Source organism: Pleurodeles waltl, chromosome 9 (assembly GCF_031143425.1).
Source record: "Pleurodeles waltl isolate 20211129_DDA chromosome 9, aPleWal1.hap1.20221129, whole genome shotgun sequence".
Classification (NCBI taxonomy): domain Eukaryota; kingdom Metazoa; phylum Chordata; class Amphibia; order Caudata; family Salamandridae; genus Pleurodeles; species Pleurodeles waltl.
The window spans coordinates 310,439,807-310,460,389 of NC_090448.1; the positions used below are offsets into that span (position 1 = coordinate 310,439,807).

The 20,583-nt window shown below is 42.6% G+C and overlaps 1 protein-coding gene and 1 long non-coding RNA gene across 2 annotated transcripts in view; one reads left to right on the plus strand and one right to left on the minus strand.

The window, feature by feature from the left end:
* ZMYND10 (zinc finger MYND-type containing 10) overlaps positions 1–20,583 on the plus strand; it is a 161,856-nt gene that overhangs the window by 113,735 nt on the left and 27,538 nt on the right. Inside the window, exons 8-10 of the mRNA XM_069206801.1 lie at positions 4,258–4,430; positions 9,313–9,438; positions 14,551–14,672. Of these exons, the coding sequence (XP_069062902.1) occupies positions 4,258–4,430; positions 9,313–9,438; positions 14,551–14,672 (421 nt within the window). The remainder of the gene's footprint in view (positions 1–4,257; positions 4,431–9,312; positions 9,439–14,550; positions 14,673–20,583) is intronic.
* The window catches only part of LOC138259218 (uncharacterized), a 143,391-nt gene that overhangs the window by 53,513 nt on the left and 69,295 nt on the right, over positions 1–20,583 (minus strand). The gene's annotated exons all lie outside the window — the stretch shown is intronic.

The following is a 20,583-nucleotide window of genomic DNA, read 5'->3' on the forward strand; positions in this document are numbered from 1 at the left end:
ACCTACTCTTTTTCATGTGGGTGCCAGAATTTTCGAGTACCTACATCACTGGACCAAGATAAATATGGACAAATGTTTCCAAGATAAAATTTGTCCCTTCTCATATTCATCTTCTTCAGAAGGATGTTTTGGCCATGTTGTCCAAGGGGGCCAGTACTGGTTCCATTTCCCCAAAAAGGAAAGGGATTTTACTCCCATTTTCTCCATGTGAGGAAAAAGTCAGGGGAGTGCGGTCCCAAACTCAGCATGTACCTGAAGAAGCAATCTTTGCATGTTTTCCCTCCAGGAAATTCTCCATCTTTTCAGCCATGGAGATTTTCTTACCAGCCTCGATCTGCAGGGTGCATATTTTCACATTCCCATCCATCCCAACCATCACAGATTTCTCAGGTTCGCAGTAGCCGGAACACATTACTAGTTCAAAGTTCTGCCTTTTGGTCTCCGATCCACTCCCCGAATATTTACGAAATGTCTTGCTCCAGTGTCAGCCCATCTGTGACAACAAAACATCCAGGTTTTCCCTTACCTTCGACTGGTTGATAAAGGCTCCATCTTCCCAACAGGCATCGAGGGATACTGTCAGGTGTCTTTGCCGCTTTCAAAACCTTTCGCCTTTAACAAGGATAACCTTTCTGGGAGCAAATCTAGACCCATTACTCAACCAGGCATTTTTGTCCATAGACAAGCAACAGAAACTTTATTCTCTGACTTGCTCTTTAAAAAAAAAAAAAAAAGTGTGCTTCATTTTGACTGATCAAATCTCTACTCAGCATTATGTCTTCAGCCATTCTCCTAATACCTCGTGCTCATCTCAAAACGCGACCTTTCCAGGAACAATTGGATGCACTATGGCTCCAGTCAGAAGGCCAATCGACGACATTGTACAGATCACACCTGTCATGTAAGTGGCTTTTTTTCTGGTGGATAAACAGCAATAATCTATCTGCGGGTCCAACATTCATACCTTCCATTTTGGGATACGCCATTAAAACATACGCGTCTCTAGAAGGATCGGGGGCTCGTTTGCAAGATATACAGATTCAGGGCAAGTGGACCCCAGACCAGTCGAAACTGCATATCAACTTCCTCAAACTCAGAGCAGTCTCTTTAGCTGTTTAAGCTTTCCTACTGAGAATTCAAGGTTCTTCCGTGTTAAGAACAGACAACACAATGAGCATGCATTACCTCACTAAACAGACAGGTACAAGATCCAAGATTCTGTCCCAAGAAGCTCAAACTATCTGGCGGTGAGGACTAACTCATCAAGTGACCATGAGGGCAGAACATCTTCCAGGAGTACAAAACTCTCTAGCATACACCTTGAGCAGAACTACCCAAAATTTGTATGAATGGGAGTTGAACCAACTGGTTCTGGATGCCATATTTCACAAATGGGGCAAACCAAACCTGAATGTATTTGCATCGCAAGAGGACAAGAAATGCTGGTTTTAGCCCAGCAGGTACCCTCAAAAGGGATCCTGAAGGGATGTCCTATCGATGCAATGGTCCAGGATTTATGACTACGCATTTTCTGCGATCCCTCGAAATCAATGGGGAACGAAGCCGGCTAATACTCATTGCTCCACGACGGCCCAGACAACACTGATTTATGGAGCTTCTCATGTTGTCAGTGGACAAACGCATTCACCTCAAGCCTCAAGTAGATTTATTGCTGATGAACAATCAGCAGGTCCTTCATCCAGACACGATTTCTCTGCATTTATCAGCCTGGCTCCTGAGTACTATGAGCTACAGAACATGTACTCCAGAAGACTGTCTGAATATTCTTGAAGGCTAGAGCTGATTCGACCAACAAAACATAGCACCTCAAATAGAAATTATTTTGTTTTTGGTGTGAAAAATCTAATGTACATCCTATTACATCTCCTCCCGTACAGCTGTTACCATATCTAATATCTATAGCCAAATTCTGCCTAGCACATTTCTTTGTCAAAGTGCATTTGGCTGCTCTTTCCAGATACAGGTGAACTTCGGGATCTCCTTCATTGTGGTCACACAGTTTAATCATCCAATCTCTTTTTAGAGCATATCTTCCAACAAAGCCACTGCCTCCTGCATGGCAACTTAATACTGTGTTATCTCAGTTGATGAAAAGTCCATTTGAACTGGTTCACAGGGCTGAACTAAAGTTCCTCACCTAGAAGGTAGCTTTGTTACTTGCCCTCCCCTCTGCCAGAAGAGTAAGCAAACTACAAGTGCTCACTATTAAAGAACCTTTCTTGCAATTCGAAGATACCATAGTAATCCTACAAACTAATACCAAGTTCATAACAAAGATTCCATCTGATTTTCATCTAAATCAATTGATTATGCTTGAGACTTTCTTCCCCAGTCCTCAACCACCAGTGGAACAATGCCTACATACTCTTGATGTCAAGAGATGTTTAACATTTTACTTACATCGAACAAAGCATATTCATACTACTGACCAACTCTTTGTGGCCTATGGTAACAAGAATAAAAGTGGACCAGTCTACAAACCCACCCTTTCAAGATGAATTTCATCAACCATTCAGTTCTGCCATTCTAAGGTGGGCAGGCCTTTAAGACAAAAAGGCTAGAGCACACTCTACAAGAGCAGTTTCCACATTAGCGGCCTTATTTGCTGGGGTGTCCATTGAAAATATATTCTATGCTGCAACCTGGAAGAGCAGGCACACTTTCACCCAGGACTACTGTCTAGATTCAGCACAGACCACTGATACAGTTGGGGTCAAGCAGTACTTCGCCATTTTTACTAATAAGGTGAGCCTTTTACAATATAATCTATAATGTTGTACCCTCCATCCGCTAACATATACATGTTTATTTGATTGATACATACTGCACTGCTAACTAGTCTGTAAATAAATGAAAGATTCCCCAATACTGGAGAAAGATTTTGTTACTTACCTCTAACTCCCATTCTTGGTATCTTTCATAGATTCACATGTGACCCACCCTCCTCCCCTGAGAGGCTCTCCCTTCTTGGCCAGTAAGGTTTATCACAATAGTGCTTGAAAAATTTGAGGGTAGATGTCTCTGTTGGGAGTTTTTAAGGGTGCTGTCCCCAGATTGGTCAACTTTGGTCCACCCAGAATGCCTCAGCAAGACTTGTACTGGACCTCCTGTGCTGCACGTACTTTGCCCCACACCTCCGGGAGCTCCACTGGTATTCACAGACATAGCCAATTCAGACTTCTCATACACACATATAAAGCTTACACTACATTGGACCAGAATACCCGCACAGCCCCATACACTTATACCAGCCTGTCAGACTCCTGCGTTCTGCCTCACTCTCACTCTCACTCGCACATACCTCTCACATTCACAAAAGCAGCAGGTCGTTTGCTCTCCTACATCACACCCAAAAACTGGAACAACCTCTCTCAAAACATCAGGGCTTCCTCCTCATCTCTTGAGTTCCGCAAGAGGCAGGCTGCACACCTTCGGATGCGCCTTGATACCCTCATGTGTGATTAGTGCACTCTACATAACAAAACAGAACAGTGAAAAAAGGCAAAAATTAAAAAGGATATAATTTACATCACTCACAGTGCAAGGAATGGGTCAATTTGCATGTGGTGAAATTCCAGGAAATTTACATTCTTCTTCTCTGACAAGGTTTAGGTCTTGACCTTTGACAGACAGACTTTCTTTTTTAGACTACTATTGTACTTGATAAACCTTTGAGTTTGACAATGTCAGCAACATAGGGACAGGGCTACTACACGTTGCTGCCACCTCCTACAAGTTTATAAAGAATTTAAATCCAAGCAGTAATCAGCAGAAAGAAGTATACATTCCATCAAAATCCAAACAGCCTCTTCTGCATCTGCCATTAACCTTGATTCATTCCACAATTTAGGAGGGCTTTGTATCCCGGGTGCATAAGGCTCATCTAGAGAACTTGAAGCATGGATCCCAAGAAGAAATTAGACTGTTGTCCTTTCTTCACTAATGACTATATAACTCTCAGAACCAAAGGGTATCCATATCATAAAGGAGGGGTGTGCCTTAAACCTTCGTAGCCCAGGAGGCAAACTTATTTTAAATAAAAACTGAAAAATGTTTTTCTCATCATGGTAAGGGTGATGTATTCAAACAAACATTTTAAACTCTTATATATTAATTATGTGAGGCTCTGAATACCTGTAAATCACGCTTTGTTTGATAATGTTGATTTATACTCATTCTTTTTTGTTTTCTTCAGACTTAATCCAGTGGCCAATATTTTCTTCCTTCTCTTCTCAGGGCAACTCCAGAAGTATGAGGGTGGCAGATGGTACCCAGTTCCTGCAGAGGATCACCTTAAAATGACCAAACTAGATGGGCAAGTTTGGATTGCACTCTACAATCTTCTCCTGAGACCGGAGTGCCAGCAGAAATACAACTTGAACAACTTTAACAAAAGCCAGCTGTTAAAGGTATAGTGGTCACTTGTAATAAAATTGCAAGAATTATCCTCCCCTCAGTGGCAAATGCAGCAATAAGCAACACATCTTATACATGTGCACATGAACACTGTCACCAGTTACCTTTTTTTCTGCTGAATTATGTGGATTGTATTTTTTTTCAATGACTTTTGAATAAGGGGACTGACTTGGATACTCTTGTGCGTTTTTGCTATCTTCTTCTGCTGTTTTTCCCTCCTCCCTTCATTAAGCTCAGATAGCTTATGTTACAACAGGTTAGCTTTAGGTTATTGCTGTTGGACAATCAACACCTGATATAGCTGTCCCTACAGAAGTATGCAGAATAAGAGTGCACTGATAATCAAAGGGACACTGGATTTGGTAACTGGAAAGTAGAGTCAGAGGACAGTACGGAGAATGAGACACTATGGGCCTTATTCACAAAGGGCCTTCGCATTCGTGACGTGGCTCCTCACTTGTGGCAGGACTTGTGGTCAGTTGCAGTACAGAGGTCCCGCCAGGAGTGCGGGCCCGCTCACCATGATTGTGGGGCCTCCGCCACAAGTGAAGATGCCCTTTGTTTAATCAGGCCCTGTGCTTGGTACTGATTACTTTTTTCCCACTTGGCGGTCATCCTCACTGGATGTCAGCTATTGGTGTGAGTAATCCTTTAGAAGGTGAATGGAGCTGCTGCAAGGCTGTTTTAACCTTGGTACCTGACGTGTGCCAACAATACCTTCTTTTCATGATTAATGAAACAATAGGAAACTGTTGCTAGATGAAAGCCAGAGAGACTAAATTCTCCATTGCTCTTCAATCAATCAATCAATCAGGGATTTGTAAAGCGCACTACTCACCCGTGAGGGTCTGAAGGCGCTGAGGAGGTGGAGAAGGTGGGGGGGAGCTCTTGAAACTGTGTTGTACAGTTAAGTCAAGAATCTAGAAAACTGCCCTTTTGAGACATGGTCACCACCCACTTTTTGCCTGGTATATGATGCAATTGTGACTGAAAGTGCACAGGGTTCCTGCTGTTCAGGTCCCTAGTGCTGGATATCCTTCCCCAAAACTTTACAATTGTTCATCCAATCAGTAATATCTTTGCCACCCCTGTAAGTCCCTAGTAAATGGTACCCCTGGTACCTAGGGCATGAGTACCAAAGAGGGTCCCCAAGGGCTACAGCATGTTTTGTCCACCTTCAGGGACCCTCAACTAGCACAGGCAGACTGCCTTTGCAGGTTGCGTGTTTTGGTGCAGCTAAAAGTGAAAACACGACACGTGTGCCATGTTCTCTAACACTGTGTACAATATATGCAAGTCACCCCTACAGCAGGCCTTACAGTCCTAAGGCAGGATGCATTATGTTATATGTGTGGACATATCTGCAAAATCAGTTATGCCCCGTGCTATGTCTTTGTCGATGCTTAGACATAGTAAAAGATCAGGGAAACCATTGCAAGCCTATGTGCTGGACACTGATCAATACGAGGTCCCCAGCTACATGATGACTTCACTGAAAATGTAGATGTTTGGTATGAAACCTCTTGTATTAATAAACTCACACTGATTCCAGTGATGAATTTATTAATAAATGCACCCAGAGGGCACTTTAGAGGTGTTCCCTGAAAACTTACCATCTACCCTTGTGCTGCCTGACTAGTTTAACTAGCCTTCCACTAAGAGACAGGTTTCTGACCTCCAAGGGTGAGATTCTCTTTGGCGGTCAGGAACAAAGCCTGCTCTGGCAGGTGTGTTAACAACCCCAACAGGATGACCTGCAAATCTGCATTCCAAGGCATTGGGCTTCAAAAGAGTACCCTCCCCGAGGTATGCAGATCTGGCATCTTGGTGATGGTAGACTCCTGGAACTCTGGGGCAGGGTTATGCCCACTTCCCACAGGAAGTGTTCATATAGGGGGAATTGTGACCCCAGGGGTAAGTAGCCCATTGGCTACTACCCTACACTCCTAGCACCCCTAAATACCCCTAAATTTAGTATTTAGGGGAGCCCCTGACACCAGGAAATCTGATCCTTCGGACCCGAAGAAAGAAGATGAACACTCCAGAGATGCAAAAGGCAACCCTGCCAGCCTGCCTGCTTACTTTTACAACTGCAACAAAGACGTGTCGTCCTGCAATTTCTTGTGCCTCCAAAAGCCTGGGAGGATTGTCAGCCTTCACCCAGCACCAGGAACTCCAGTGGAGTAGCAAAACTGCTTCTCTGCATCTTGAGGGCCCCTAAATAAGAACTGAGAGGACTCCTGACTGCCAAAACCCAACACCAGAAAGAACCACTGCACTTAGCCCCCTAGCCCGAGTTGAAGTGGGCCAGTGGTGCCAGTGTGGTCCCCAGACCCTCCCAAGATGAAGTCCATCTTGGGTCTCCCCATTGTGACCTTCCCGGTGAAGCCTGCAGCTTCTTTCTGCAGCCCCCTCTACCGCAACCACTCTAGTGACAGAAACCTGATGCCTAAGGACACCCCTGCACCCGACAGTCCTGGCCCCAGGAGATGAGGACTGAAGGTGTCCCCAAGCATTGCAAGTCCTGAACCCCCTTATTGGTTCACCTGGACTGGACCCAGTGCAGTGCCTTTATGACCAGAACGATCCTCATGGACTTCAACTGGGCACTCGATGCTGAACTACACCTCTGAATCTGGCTGCCCCAGTAGCACTTGAGATGACGTGTTGGTGTGGCCTAGGACCCTGCCCCATACTCACCTTAAGACTGAAAGATTGGTCCTGTAAGTCACTGCTGAGTACCTGTTCGCCACATATGTTTTTCCTCCATAGGTTCACATTGCAGCTTCAGAAAATTGCACTGTTGTCTTTTCAAAACTAATAATTTCTTCTGCAAAACATGCCTACCTGATTTGATTGATTCTGGTGCCTAAATATATATAACAATACTTGTTATTTTTGTAAATTGGAGTGGATCTCCTCCTTGAGTCGTGTATGTCATTTATTGATTTTGTGCCTACTGCAGATGTCTAACACTCCTCTCTGATAAGCCTAAGGCTACTCAACTGCACTAACCCCTAAAAGAGAACCTTAGGATTGCTAGAGCAAGCCCCTGTCCACTAGTAAGGGAACCCCTGGGTTCTTTGCACGATATAACTCTTTTTGGTAAATCATATAAAGAGCCAGCTTCCTTCACAGACCTCATGGAAGTTCCAAACTGCTGTACTTGAGTGTTGACCTATACTCTGCTGTGAATATTAATTAGACTTAATTTCTGGCTGCTCTGGTGTCTCTGGAGACTTGCATCGTAGTGTAAATCCCAGTTCCTACTGTCTGTGATCCTCGTCTCAGTTCCAGCCTGATCAGGTAGGCTTATGCCTGGTCTCCTACTCTTGCATCTTTGCAGATAAGTCCAACTGCCATGCTGTGCAGGTGGTAGTTGAAAAGAATAGTGATCCCAGTGACTGAATGGAGAGCCACATCACAAGATGATGCGCTGTGGAGATAACTCTCCTAGGGTTCAAGCACAACATCTGACCCATGAAACATAAGAGCCACAAGAAAATGCATAATTACTGAGGGACATTAGCCTCCACTGCACTAACCTCTCTGAACCCCAAGCTGTAAATATCCTGCTGTGAGGATTCCCTAAGACAAAAGGCACACCACACAAGGAGTTTGTGACCACTGAACCTTCTCTGCCTGTCCAGCTTTTCTTTGAGCCACAATTGGTACTGTTCCACATTATCGGATACTTAAATGTATAATCATAAATTTGTTTATTTACAGTACCAGCAATTTTCCAATGCATGCACTTTTCAGTTATTAATTGATAATGTGTCCAATGACCCAAGAGGCAAATTAAAGTCACACCGGTAATTTAAGCCTGCCCCATATGTCGACTGTGCCACTACCATCTTGTTAAATTTGGAAAGGTCACCTGTGGCTGGATGATAGTACGTAATAGTAACTCTGGCAGCCTTTATACTAATCTAATCTAGTGTAAACCTTCTGTTCCGATGACATTCCCGCATAATTATTTTGGCAGTAGTTTTCTGTGTATTCTGCACTGAGTGGATGTAATCTGAAAAGTCAAATCTCTTTGCACCAAATTATATGTGATTATCAAGCCATGACATGGAAATGTGTCACTGTTATTGTACAATTTGAGCACCATTTTCTGCTATTATGATTTTATTTTGCTTTCCTTCAACTTTACAAATCAATTTCCATTTACTGAGGTAACTCAAGTCTTCAGACTCTCTAGTTCCACAATACATCTGATACCATGTAACAGAGCTATGAACATTTTTATCAGAGCATATGATAGAATTTATTTTGCTGTCTCAGTGTGTGTGAGTTCTCTTTGGAAGGGTCTTATAAATTTGACTGAAGGTGGCTATCACCCTTTCTCCTTCTTACACTCTTCAGTTATTTTCTTTAGAATCACCAATATTTTTCCCCTTCTAATTTTAACGATTTCCCTCCCAATTTCTTGTTCCTTTTTTAATCCACATTTGCCTGCCAAATACTATGTTACTGTCCCTATATCTCTTACAGTTACCATATATTTTTTATAAACATCCATTGTTGTCTTCCTTTCACAATGTGGGTAATTTTCTTACTTTTCTGTCATTTTTAAAACTTCTTTACTCCTTACTCATTTTCCAGACATGTATTTTTTCATGTTGATCATCCTTTCTCACTGCATTTCTGTCTTCTTTCTTTTCTTCTCATTCATCCTGCCTTTCTGCTTTATCTTGGTTACCTTTCTCATCTTTTTACTTTGTTTCATTTCTTCTCCCTTTTCTTTTAAACTACTTGCTGTCCCTCTTTCTGGTCTTCATTGATTGTATTAGCTTTCTCATGCTGTTTTCTATTCTGTGTTTTTGGTTCCTGTAATCACAAATGGATTTTGCTCTCCTCTTCACTTAGCTACGTGGCTTCCTAACAGAAGTCCTCATTGACCAGCTGCCAAATTTGGTGGAGCTGCAGCGATTCCTTGGACATCTCTCTGTGAGTGAACCTGCACCTCCCAAAAAGGACTTGGTGCTTGAACAGGTACTCAACCTCAAATTACAACATGTTCTCAATTTGAGTTTGCTGACCTTTTAAAGCTTCTCTGGGTTCTTTTAAAAGTGGTCTTACTTATTGTACGCAGATACCTATGATAAGAAATGTGATGTTTATTCAAGCTGATGAGCAGCATAATATCCAAATTGAGATGTTGTGCCCTGAAACAGGCTAGAGGCATAGAGTATGTTTGTTTTGCATCTGCCAACTCAGTCTTCACTATCCACTCTTATTTCCAGAGTTTTCTCCAAGATCTTTCAACTTCTTTCTGAGCACGTATTCTCATTTTGTTAAAAAAAAAAAAACTGTTCTTTTTAGGTTAGAGTCTGCTTACAGCCTGTTAGTCCCATCATCATAGCCAGTAAGATGACAGACTTAAGTGATGGTATCTGAAATGATTTGCATATCGCAAGTTTGAAACCAGAAATGTACACCCAGTCATTTGCTTTTTAGCGATTAATTCATTCAATACCATTAAACTTGATAATAGAAAAGCCTTTTTACAGTGTCCCCAAATGACAAAACTGTGGCAAGAAGTGGTCGTTGTTCTTTTCATTATTATTATTATCTTCGTATAATGTTGGCTGTTTATCATCTTTACCAATTAGAGGGTCGGCACATACCCTCATCACATATTAGACAGGGGTGTGGAATTCCTATAGCCAGGCGCCCAGGACATATTGTTTGGGGTCAAGGACAACAAGTTTTCATGTTTATTTTGTCCTTGGGACAAGTAGGCCCAACCGCTTGCAGCACAAACCCTTTGGCTTCCAGTTTACAGTACCACATATTGGAACAGCGAAGTGATTTGTCTGCGGTTGAGATAACATTTGAGTCCATATGTTAATGTTGTTCGAACTTGTATTTATGGTTAATGTAGACCCCTTATTTTAAGGGTGTGTGCTCTAAATAAATGCTGCAAACTCGGACTGCACTACTGAGAGTGGGTGCTGTTAAAAAAAAAAAAAAAAAAGTGTACACATGTTTACACAGTTTAAATATATGAGGCTATGTGTACTGCTCCCAGAAAGCTTTCTAATTAGATGCGGATATGTGCATAAGCATGAAAGCACGGCTGACAATTCTTTGCTTTCAGAATAAAATGAACACAAAAAATACAACTAGGAAAAAAAAACGTATGCTAAACTACTGTGAAATTTTAGGTACCATTTCTTTGAAACATCATTTAGTAAAATGTGTTGACGCATACTAGTTTTGCCAAAAAATATTCATAAGTGAAAATCAATGTAACTACTTTCAACAAGATAATGGGCAATATGAAAATAAACAAGCAATGGCAAAAACCAACCAATCAGATATTGGTAGTCAGTCGTTTGGTTTTGTCAATGCGTGTCTTGTTTTGACGGTTTTTGTAAAACTTTATTGATGTGGGAGCTTCCAGGCCCTCACCATTATAACAAATATTCGCAAGAAGCAAAAATATTTCTTGTTCTCAAAAAGCACACATTGCCACAGTAGTTCCTGGCACTGAACAAACTGACTTGGTGTGCCAGTATGCTCCTTATGAAAGAGCAGAATGCTATCACAAAAGTGGACCCATGTCGTAGGTCTTTGCCTTAGTGCAGGTTTATGTATTTCATGAATATGCAAGAATTTAAGGAAGTAGAGTGGGCAATCATACTCCTAAAAAATATTTGTGAACTGTATTTTAGCACGTGCAAATGTGCATGTGTAAAATTGCTCATGCGAAAATCTGTTGACCTTTTACATGCTCACTTTCCCTCTCACCACTTTTTTTTCCCAACCCTGGAAGAAGTTTTCCTTATGCCCTTGTCCGGAGTAAATTTCCACCCTTTCGCATTATAGGAAAAGATTAGAGAATAGCTGGTAAAAACCCTTAAACATGCAGTTAGTAGGTTTGCAGAGACTCAAATGGGCATTCCAACGTTGGAACTATTTCTTTCCGCTACCTCCAGACCCAGTATGTAGATCTGCGGAAAAGTGTCAAAATTAGGAAATTGCTAGTATTCAAGTTGTACTATAGTAGTAAGACTGGCATAGTAAGAGAGGTTATTATCAGAGCTCTTATAGCTTCCATAATTTGTCACAGCACTACATGGCATCAATGGGACAAGTAGATTATTTTACAGGACAAGTAGATTTATGAAGAAACCTGTCCAAGGACAAATAGATATTTTATTAAATTCCACGCCCCTGATTAGATGTGCTTTTAACCTCATTGCGGGGCTGCTTTGCCTATATCCTCATCATGTAATGGCTTTGTATTGCACTATCAATTGTGACTCACTGTTACCCTCATCATGTACATATGTCGTGGCCATACTCTAGTCCCTCAGGATGCATCGCCCCCTAGCGGGTAGTGAATGGTATACTCACCATGCTACCATTCTTGAAACAGTTATGTGGCCAAATTCTGAAAGAAGCCTGTCCTGTTTCTCTCACATACTTTGAAGTGAAATGGCTGAACCAAAAGTGCGTAAAACAGCTTAGATTAAATTGGAACACATGAGTGCAAGTTTCTGGAAGTTCCATGCATTAAGTTAAGCTAATTTTAGGCTGTCCTCATTTCAGTGCTTGTTCTTTTGTGTGTTTCAGTGGTGTCTTTTCAGTGTTTTTCACACCTTTTGAACTCAGTTCTTGTCAATGGTTATTTAACTGCCTAAGCTCCAAAACAGTTACAGTATGTTTTTCCAGTCTTCACAAAACATGCTTGTTGTACTAATTGATATAAAGCACATATTTAATTTAAAGAAGTAATGCAGGGTATGTATTGTCCTTCCATAGGCATTGTGTCAAGTGAACTTATGTTTGACAGTTTGAAGCATAGAAAGTATGTATATTGCACTCACACTCACATTTCATTACCCACTCCACATCTCATTGTCTCTTACACATGCCCTCTCAGGACTCTGTTTGGTTTACATGACTATTAATGGACTCAAATATTAAGTGCTATATTCATGTTTTTAATGAGCAAATGTCTGGACTCAGTTGGGGGGCATTCAACTACTCCTTATTGAATGTTATGGCATTGTAGGGGCGGTCATTCCTTCGAACATCAAAGTTCAAGGTGAAATCTTTAAAATGTTAAATTACATCTGATTAATTTGTAGCTGTGTGCTCTATGGCACCTGTAACTGCTCAAAACAACTTTTCTGCAATTTGTATCTGACTACATTAAGGTGGTGCTGTTGTTTTTGTGGACATCCATAGCTGCCAATAGTTCCCTTTGTAAATGCCTCACTTTAAAAGTCAGTCCTGCCCTTTTAACAGACCTCACTTGTATTCTGACCCTTGAAATGTTGCTGTTAACATTGTAACTATGTGCTCAAAAACCCAAGTAAAGTGCAATTGGGTAAAAAGCCTGGACTAGCTTAAGGTATCACACATAACAATGGGACACCTTGCAGCTATTTATTTTGTTGGTATGTGGAAAGTCTGGAGTAAGGAGAAATGTAGAAAAAGGCAAAGCAACTCTTCTTTGATTTTATTATTTTTGTTAAATTTAAAAAAATATTTTTTTAACTAAAGAATGGTGATATTGTATGTTCTATACAGGATCTCTGTTACATCACTTTAATGCCAACTGCACAGCTCTTAATAGAGGGCATAACCCAAATGAAAAGGCTTGCTCCTGTCCTGTTATTGGCACTTGTGATTCTTATTTTAAAGTTGATGTTGCCTATCCCAGTTACTCTTTATTGCCCTATACACACCACCAAGTCCTTCCCCTTTTACTTTAATCTCAAACTTTCTATAATGTACCTACTGAATACTTGCACCTTCTGTGGTTTAACACTGCATTTTATATTTCTCTCCGGTATGTTGTCAATAGGGTTTTAACCTCACAGTAGTATGTATTATGTACTGAGATTTCATGCCTTTTTGCTAATGTATTTCTCTGGAGATTCTCATTCTGACCATGCTAGGATGTTTTTACTTATGTTACCCTTTTGTAATCCTGGCAATCGAAATGAAGTTATTATGATCATGATGATGACGATGAATTAGATCAAATCTAAACCTAACACCTTTAGTTAAAGCACACAGAACTGGAGGAAACAAAAGGAAGAATAAAACAATATTTTTGTGACATCCCAAGACAACAACAATCAAGAACATAATTTTAGACCAGTCTTTCTAGTTGCTTCCTGTATAACAAAGTGGCATGGTGTTTGCCCCTTGAGGAAGAAATACAAATGACTAATTCTTTCTCACTTTCCTCTCTTTGAATGGCATTTTAGTTTGTGGTTATGCAGATGCTCATCGGTGTTTACATGTATACACTAGTGAGGGATGTTTCCCTTTCTGTAACGTTTTATCAGTTATTATAGATTTAAACCCAAAACAGGACAGCCTAGCTATGTTATTTTGAGGTATCCATATTTAGTAGCATTCCTTTTCCAGGCCCTAACAAAGTTTTCCATCCCTAGCAGTGATGTAGTCTTGGGAGACCCTTATCACTAGCATTGGCCACAAAGGAATTCCAAGTTTTATATCGACGATCTGGGAAAATGGCCGGTTTGCCTGCCCTCATCTTTGTCATTCACTGCAAGCTTTTACTGTTACTTAAAAATACAAATGCTATATTTAATTTCAACAGGGTATAACACAGATTGGGTCTAGGCTTTTCACATGTAGACTAAAATGCCCCTACTGATTTCCTCCTTTTGATCATCACGTCATCTTTAATCCTACAGTGGCTAACCTTCTCCAGGCAGACTTATTCATATGATGGAAATGTGAGCTAGAATGTAAGCCAAGGAGAGAAATGTGCCCCTCTGTGTTTGTGGTTGTTGGGAAATGTGGTTGCGACACTTATTTGCTTGCAGGGTTTGGCAGTTTATCTTCAAGCAGAGTTTTGTTACTTATTTGCATATATTTTTTTGGGTGGTTTATGAAAAATAGGTTAATCCATTTGCAGAGTTGCTCTGTTTGACCATTGTAAAAATGGTATTATAGCAGTTCTGTTGTTTCCCACTGAGAGCATTGTGCTACATAGCTTGCTTTGCTTTGTCAAAGCTAGTGTTGCTGTTTTAACGGTTTCCTATGTTCATTCAATGGAATGATCAGAGAATACCGAGAGTTACTAATTTTTTTTTCATTCTGCTTCTTCAGATTCCTGAGATTTGGGACCGCATAATTCAAGATAACAAGGGAAAGTGGAAGGCTATTGCGAAACACCAGGTGAAACATGCCTTTAATCCTTCGGAACAGGACCTGCGACATCAGGCACGCAAGTAAGTGTATGCATCTGGTGGTATAACGTATAAAGGTCAGTCGGTAGTGTACAAGGTTCAGAAGTTCTAATTAGAAAAAACAAATTGACTAGCCTGAAAATGCAAGTGTATTTTGTCTGGAATCAGGACTGTACGGTGTACCTATTTCTGGAGAGTCAGTGTTCCTTTTAGTGACCAAGTAAAGCATAGGGCAGATAACTTTAAAAGTTAGACATGCTGTATATCTGGCCATGTGTAGGCATAGATTTATTTGTTCCTCCAAAAGTACTGAAAGAATCGAATCCTTTATCTTTGGAATTTTCATTGAATTGAAAAACATTGAATATCTAATTTTTCAAAAACAGAAATATTTTTTTACAGGTCTTGACTGAGGCAGTGCGCTTGCAAGACATGTTGGAGCCTGCCCTTTGCCTACCATTCCTTTGCTTTATTGGTCAACATGTGCGATTTCACTTTCTTTTCATTCATTTCTCCCTTCCCTGGAGTGTTGACCAAGTACTAATTGTTTCTTTTTGATTTGTCTACTTCCACTTCTCGCACTTGGATTGAGGTACTTTTTTCTTCTTCTGTCCCTTTCATCCTTGTTCCTTTCCCCCCATATCCTCCCATGTTGGTATGTGTATCACCACCCTACCACCATCCCACTACAACTGCCATCACTCTACTCTACCAACACCACATCGCCCTACCACCACCAGACTACCAACACCCTAACCACCACCAGCACCATAACCACCTGCACTACCTTAGCCACTACCACCTCCATAACAAACTCCACCACCTTACCATAACTGCCTCCACCATAACCACCACCAACCGACCCTAATTCCCTACTCCTTCCCATTAGCACCTTATCCTCAGGACCTCCCTCCCCAACGACCACACTAACCACTACTACCGACCTACTCTAACCAATACCTGACCCTAACCACCACCCTAAACACCACTCCAACCATTATGACCACTGCCATCGTAACCACCACCACCACCACCACCATCCTAACTACCATCATCCTAACACCCTAACCAGTCTATCAGCACCCTACCGATACCACGCTGCCACCAATCTGCCACTACCACTCTTTCACCACCCTAACCACAAGCCCCCTCCCACCATCACCACTACCACCCTACAACCACTACCACCCTAACCACCACAACAATGCTACTACCCTACTTCCAACACCACCATCACTTACAGCCACTAACCACCAAATCGCTAACTAACACCTTAATCACAATCACCCTATCCTAACCGTCATGCTAACCACCACCCTAACTACCACCATCACATTCACCCTACCCTAAATACCTCCACCATCCCTCTACCCTAACCAACATCCTACCCTAACCACCACCCTAACTACCACCACCAACTCGTGCACCCTACCCTAACTACACCACCCTACTTTAACTACCACCACCACCCTACCATATCCACCACCCTTGATACCACCACTCTACCTTAACCACCACCACCATCCAAAACACAAGCCTAACTACCACCACCTTAACCACTACTGCACCACCTCACTAGTACCACCATCTACCACCTCCCTATCATCCACACCACAATCACCCTAACCAACACTCATCCAGCCTACACTGTGAAGAAATGGCTTTTTACAGGTTCACTCCTATTTTGCCCCACTTTTTGACTATTAGGTATTAGTGCAATGACTCTGAGAGTGCACTGACACCTGCTACCGGACCGCAGTGCCAGTGCTCTGATCCTTTGTCGGAGCCCCTTTTAGAGGATCAGGAGGCAATCAGGGGCTACTGTCCCAGCCGTGGTAGCTGAGACCTTTTACTCCTGATGTCACAGGGCCTGACTTACTATGGATCCTGCTCAACTGAGCCAGGTACCCCTTCTGCACATGACACTTAGTGGTAGCTGTGGTTGAGCAGTCCAGGCTCCTTTCAGCAGGGATGTAGATACAGGTCATTGAACATGACTCATAATTCAAAGAACAATAAATAAATGGCCAGCCAAATACTTGCTTTTATGCGAAAAAGTAGTATTTTATTTCTAACTCTACACATGCAAAGAAATACGATATTCAAATGCAAAAGCACAATCCCTGTTGGAAGTTGGGGCTGTAGTAGTTGTCAGGGGAATCTCTGTCCCACTCTCCTTTGTATAACATTATCAGGATTATTCCACATTCAGTGGTGGCCACACCAGGGAATGCAAACTAATAGGCCTTACTCAAGAATTCTCCATTTTGACTTTTAGGAACTTAGGGCCTGATTTAGATCTTGGCGGTCCCATAGCCGATAGACTGCCTGAGTCCCGCGGATTTTGCCAAGGATTCCCATCCAAGTCGACTGCACCATTGGAAATAGTGGCTGATGGTGGCACTCAAGCCACTCATCCCTGTGCAAATTTGGATGTGCTTTACAGCCAGGCTGACTGTGGCGGTCTAACCTCCACATCTGAGTTGGCAGATTAGGGGGGGAAACGAGGTAAAAACGTACGTTATTTCCTGATTCCAGTTTTATTTTCGACTGGACAACACCTTCCGTTGCTGCTTCCACTAGATCACGGCGAAGACAGAATCCATCCCCCCCCCTCCCTTCACTGGACTTGAAGGTAGGGAACCTGCATTGCCTGTGTCCATTGTGTGTCCACTGCACATGCGCTTGGGACCACTTCCTTCATATATGTCACAGTAAATATTTGAAATTACTGTGACATGCATATGTTGGGGAAACTATGGTGTCCAACATGATTGGGGACACACTGGTACCAGACACATATCGCACACATACACAACTGTCATTATAGTGTCAGTATTCATTGCCAAAAGAATGCTGGCACAACAATGACGTTACAGTCACACTTGTCAACTATGCCCATGTGTACACTTTGCAGGGGGACCTGTCCTGTTGTGTAGCCAGTTATGTATGTGAGTCAGGATGTGTATGTGTGTGTTTGTGTGTGTGCGAATGGATTGGTTGGTTGAGGTGGATGGAGCTGGAGTAGGTGGTGTGGTTGTGTCAGTATTGTGTGCCACTTCCATATGGGTCTGATGTTGTGTATGTTGTGTTGCTGTGTGCAACATTCAGGTGAGTGTTGTTCTGTGGCGGTCTTCGTTGTGATGCCTGTAGTTGTCCCTTTGTGTGAGTATGTTTGTGTAGATCAGTGTGTAGTTGTATTGGTTGTTGTGGTTGTGTTGTGTGTGGGTGTAGTATCAATGTTGTGTGGATGTTGTGTCATGATGTATGTCAATGTGTGTTTTCGGCATGTTGTGTAGTATTGGAATGGCAATTGAAAATAGTGTGTATGTGGTGTGGTGTCGTGTTGTGGAGGTGGACACGTATGGTTAAGGTATAGTGTGTGTGTGTCTTACCTCTATTCCGTAGCCACTGCCATGGTACGATGTCCATTGGGTCCATTGACGACCTCCCTCCATCAGCAATCCACCAGCAGGACACTGTCTGCAGGACTATAACATCTAAATGTGGTAGTCTAAACTGCTAAGAAGAACACTCCGTTGTGGCGGTGTGCGGCTCAGCCGCAATATATCTAAATATGGTGGGCGGAACACTATTGAATTGAAGGTGTTCTCAGATCTTGGCAGCATTACCGCCAATCTGCTGTGGCAGACCTAAGTCAGACCCTTAGTCAAAAGTATCAATAGCGCTGCACCACCGTTTGCAGCGAGTTTCTCCCAAAGGCCAAATGGTCCAGGTCATGTCCTACCCATGGAGCAGGGGGTGAGTCCTGCTCAGTTAGGAGAGGTTGAGCTGCCCACAGTCCACAGCCTATGCAGCAGCACCCAGCGGCGTAGGCATTCTCTCCTGAGCGTTGCTGCTGGAGGTCACCCAGATGTTGGAACAGCACCCTGTTTGCAAAGACTCTGTAGTTTACTTTACTCAGTGAGGGTGAAGGAATCCTTTCTTCAGCTCCTGAATGGAGTCAGGGAGGGTGTAATCCAGTCCATAGTGCCTCTGGCAGTTCTCAGTAGCGAGTCTGAGCAGTTCCCTCGCAGTGCAGGTCATAGCCTCAGTCTCTCCTTTGGGCTGTGCACTGAATCCTTTAGCACAGAATGTTGCCACCGACCTGCTTAACTCCTGATGAAGATGGTAGCCTTCCACCATTATTAGGGTCGTGCTTTGGGTGGTCCTTCCGGTTCAACAAGAGCGCAGTCCATGAGACCAGTTTATATCATGGCACACACACATGATCCGTGTTCTCCTATGACAAAAAATCAGCATTAGGGATGTAGACAACAGTACAGTTGGGCACTCAAAGCAGGATACACCTCTCTTACGATGCAGAGGACTTTTCCATCCCAACACTCTTAAAAGTGTATATTTAATTGGTGTATACCTAAGACAGGGTGCTCAATGTTAAAGAATAGAGCATGTGTTTATATCTGTCCTAAGAGTAAACCCCCCAAATTGTATTTCTTACTGTAAACAGGCTAGTAACCCCATTGGCAGGTACAGGGTACATGCTGACAACTTGGATGTGCTAGCTTCTGACTGGAACTACCAAATTTGGTACTTCACAGTATCAAACTAATTTTTACATTAAACCCAACTTGATGCTTAAGTTGAATTTAATGTAACTTTTGGATAAAAGGCATTTTAGAAAGTTGCCACTCTCTATATAGTTCGGAAAGGGGAGGGCGACCCAATAAACTCTTCTGAGCATGGGTAGTAGTGTAATCTAAAGCAAGTGGTCTGCAAGGAGATCATTCACTCATCAAAATACTGGAGTTAAATATTTATCCATTTAGGGACCTATAACACACTGAACAAAATTCACAGGAATATGGTGTCTGCTATTGCGGATTAATGCAGAGAAGAAAGCAAAGCAATGTAATTACTATCAATTGCTCTGTATCAAAATAAGAGATAACAAGGGGCCTATGAACAACAAGAAACAGCTATCTCTCTAGCAAGTTAGTTATACATATTTCCATGCATCGATTTGCACATCAACGTTATGGTCTTTTGCTGTGCTAATACCTAAGACCATCCTCAGCACTAAGGATAGTAGATAGTTAATGTAGAGGGCCCCTGAAAAGTTCTGAATGAAAACAAACTGGAAAAAGAAATTAAATTAAAAGTATGCATGAAAAAACAAGTCAGAGAGTGGTCTTGTTTGCACTGCAACTGTGAATGCATGTGTGTGCACAGCACACTATGGCCTGAATTATAGCATCGGTGGTACATACCGCCTACCGCCGCGGTGACGGCTGCCAACATACTGCCACTGTGGCTATCATCCACCCGCCTTATTATGAGCACTGTCTGACTTCCGCAACAATAAGGGTGGAAATCCAGAAGTGCTCATGGTGGTGGACGGTGGTAAACTGGCACTGCTAACACCAGCACCACCACGCCAGAAATACGCCGCCAGCTGTATTATGACTAGTAATTCGGCCTGGCGGTGTTCTGCTGGTGGAGTGCTGCTGGCGGTAGAAGTGCCCCTTCCTTTTCCCTGCCCGAAGACCTCCTCGCCCAAGAAAAGTCAGGCTTCCGACAGGGGAGAGGGGGGTGGGAGGTGTTGTGGGTATGTGCATGAATGTCTGAGTGTGTGTGTGTGAATGCGTCTGTGTGTGTTGTGTTGTTTACGTGGGTGTATGCGTGTGAGTGAATGCGTGTAAGAATAGTGAAGTAAGTATGTGTCTGCATGTCAGTGTGATTGTGGGTAAGAATGTGTGTATGTCTGGAAGTATGCGTGAATGAATGCGTGTATGTCAGTGTGTGAATGAATGCGTGTATGTCAGTGTGTGAATGAATGCGCGTATGTCAGTGTGTGAATGAATGCGTGTATGTCAGTGTAAATGAATGGGTGTATACCTGGTGCTTGTGGGTGTCTGTGTGCGTGTATGCGGGGAGGGGGGTGTGGGGTGAAGGGCGCTGTGACTGTAGTTGGGATGGGGAAAGAGGGGTG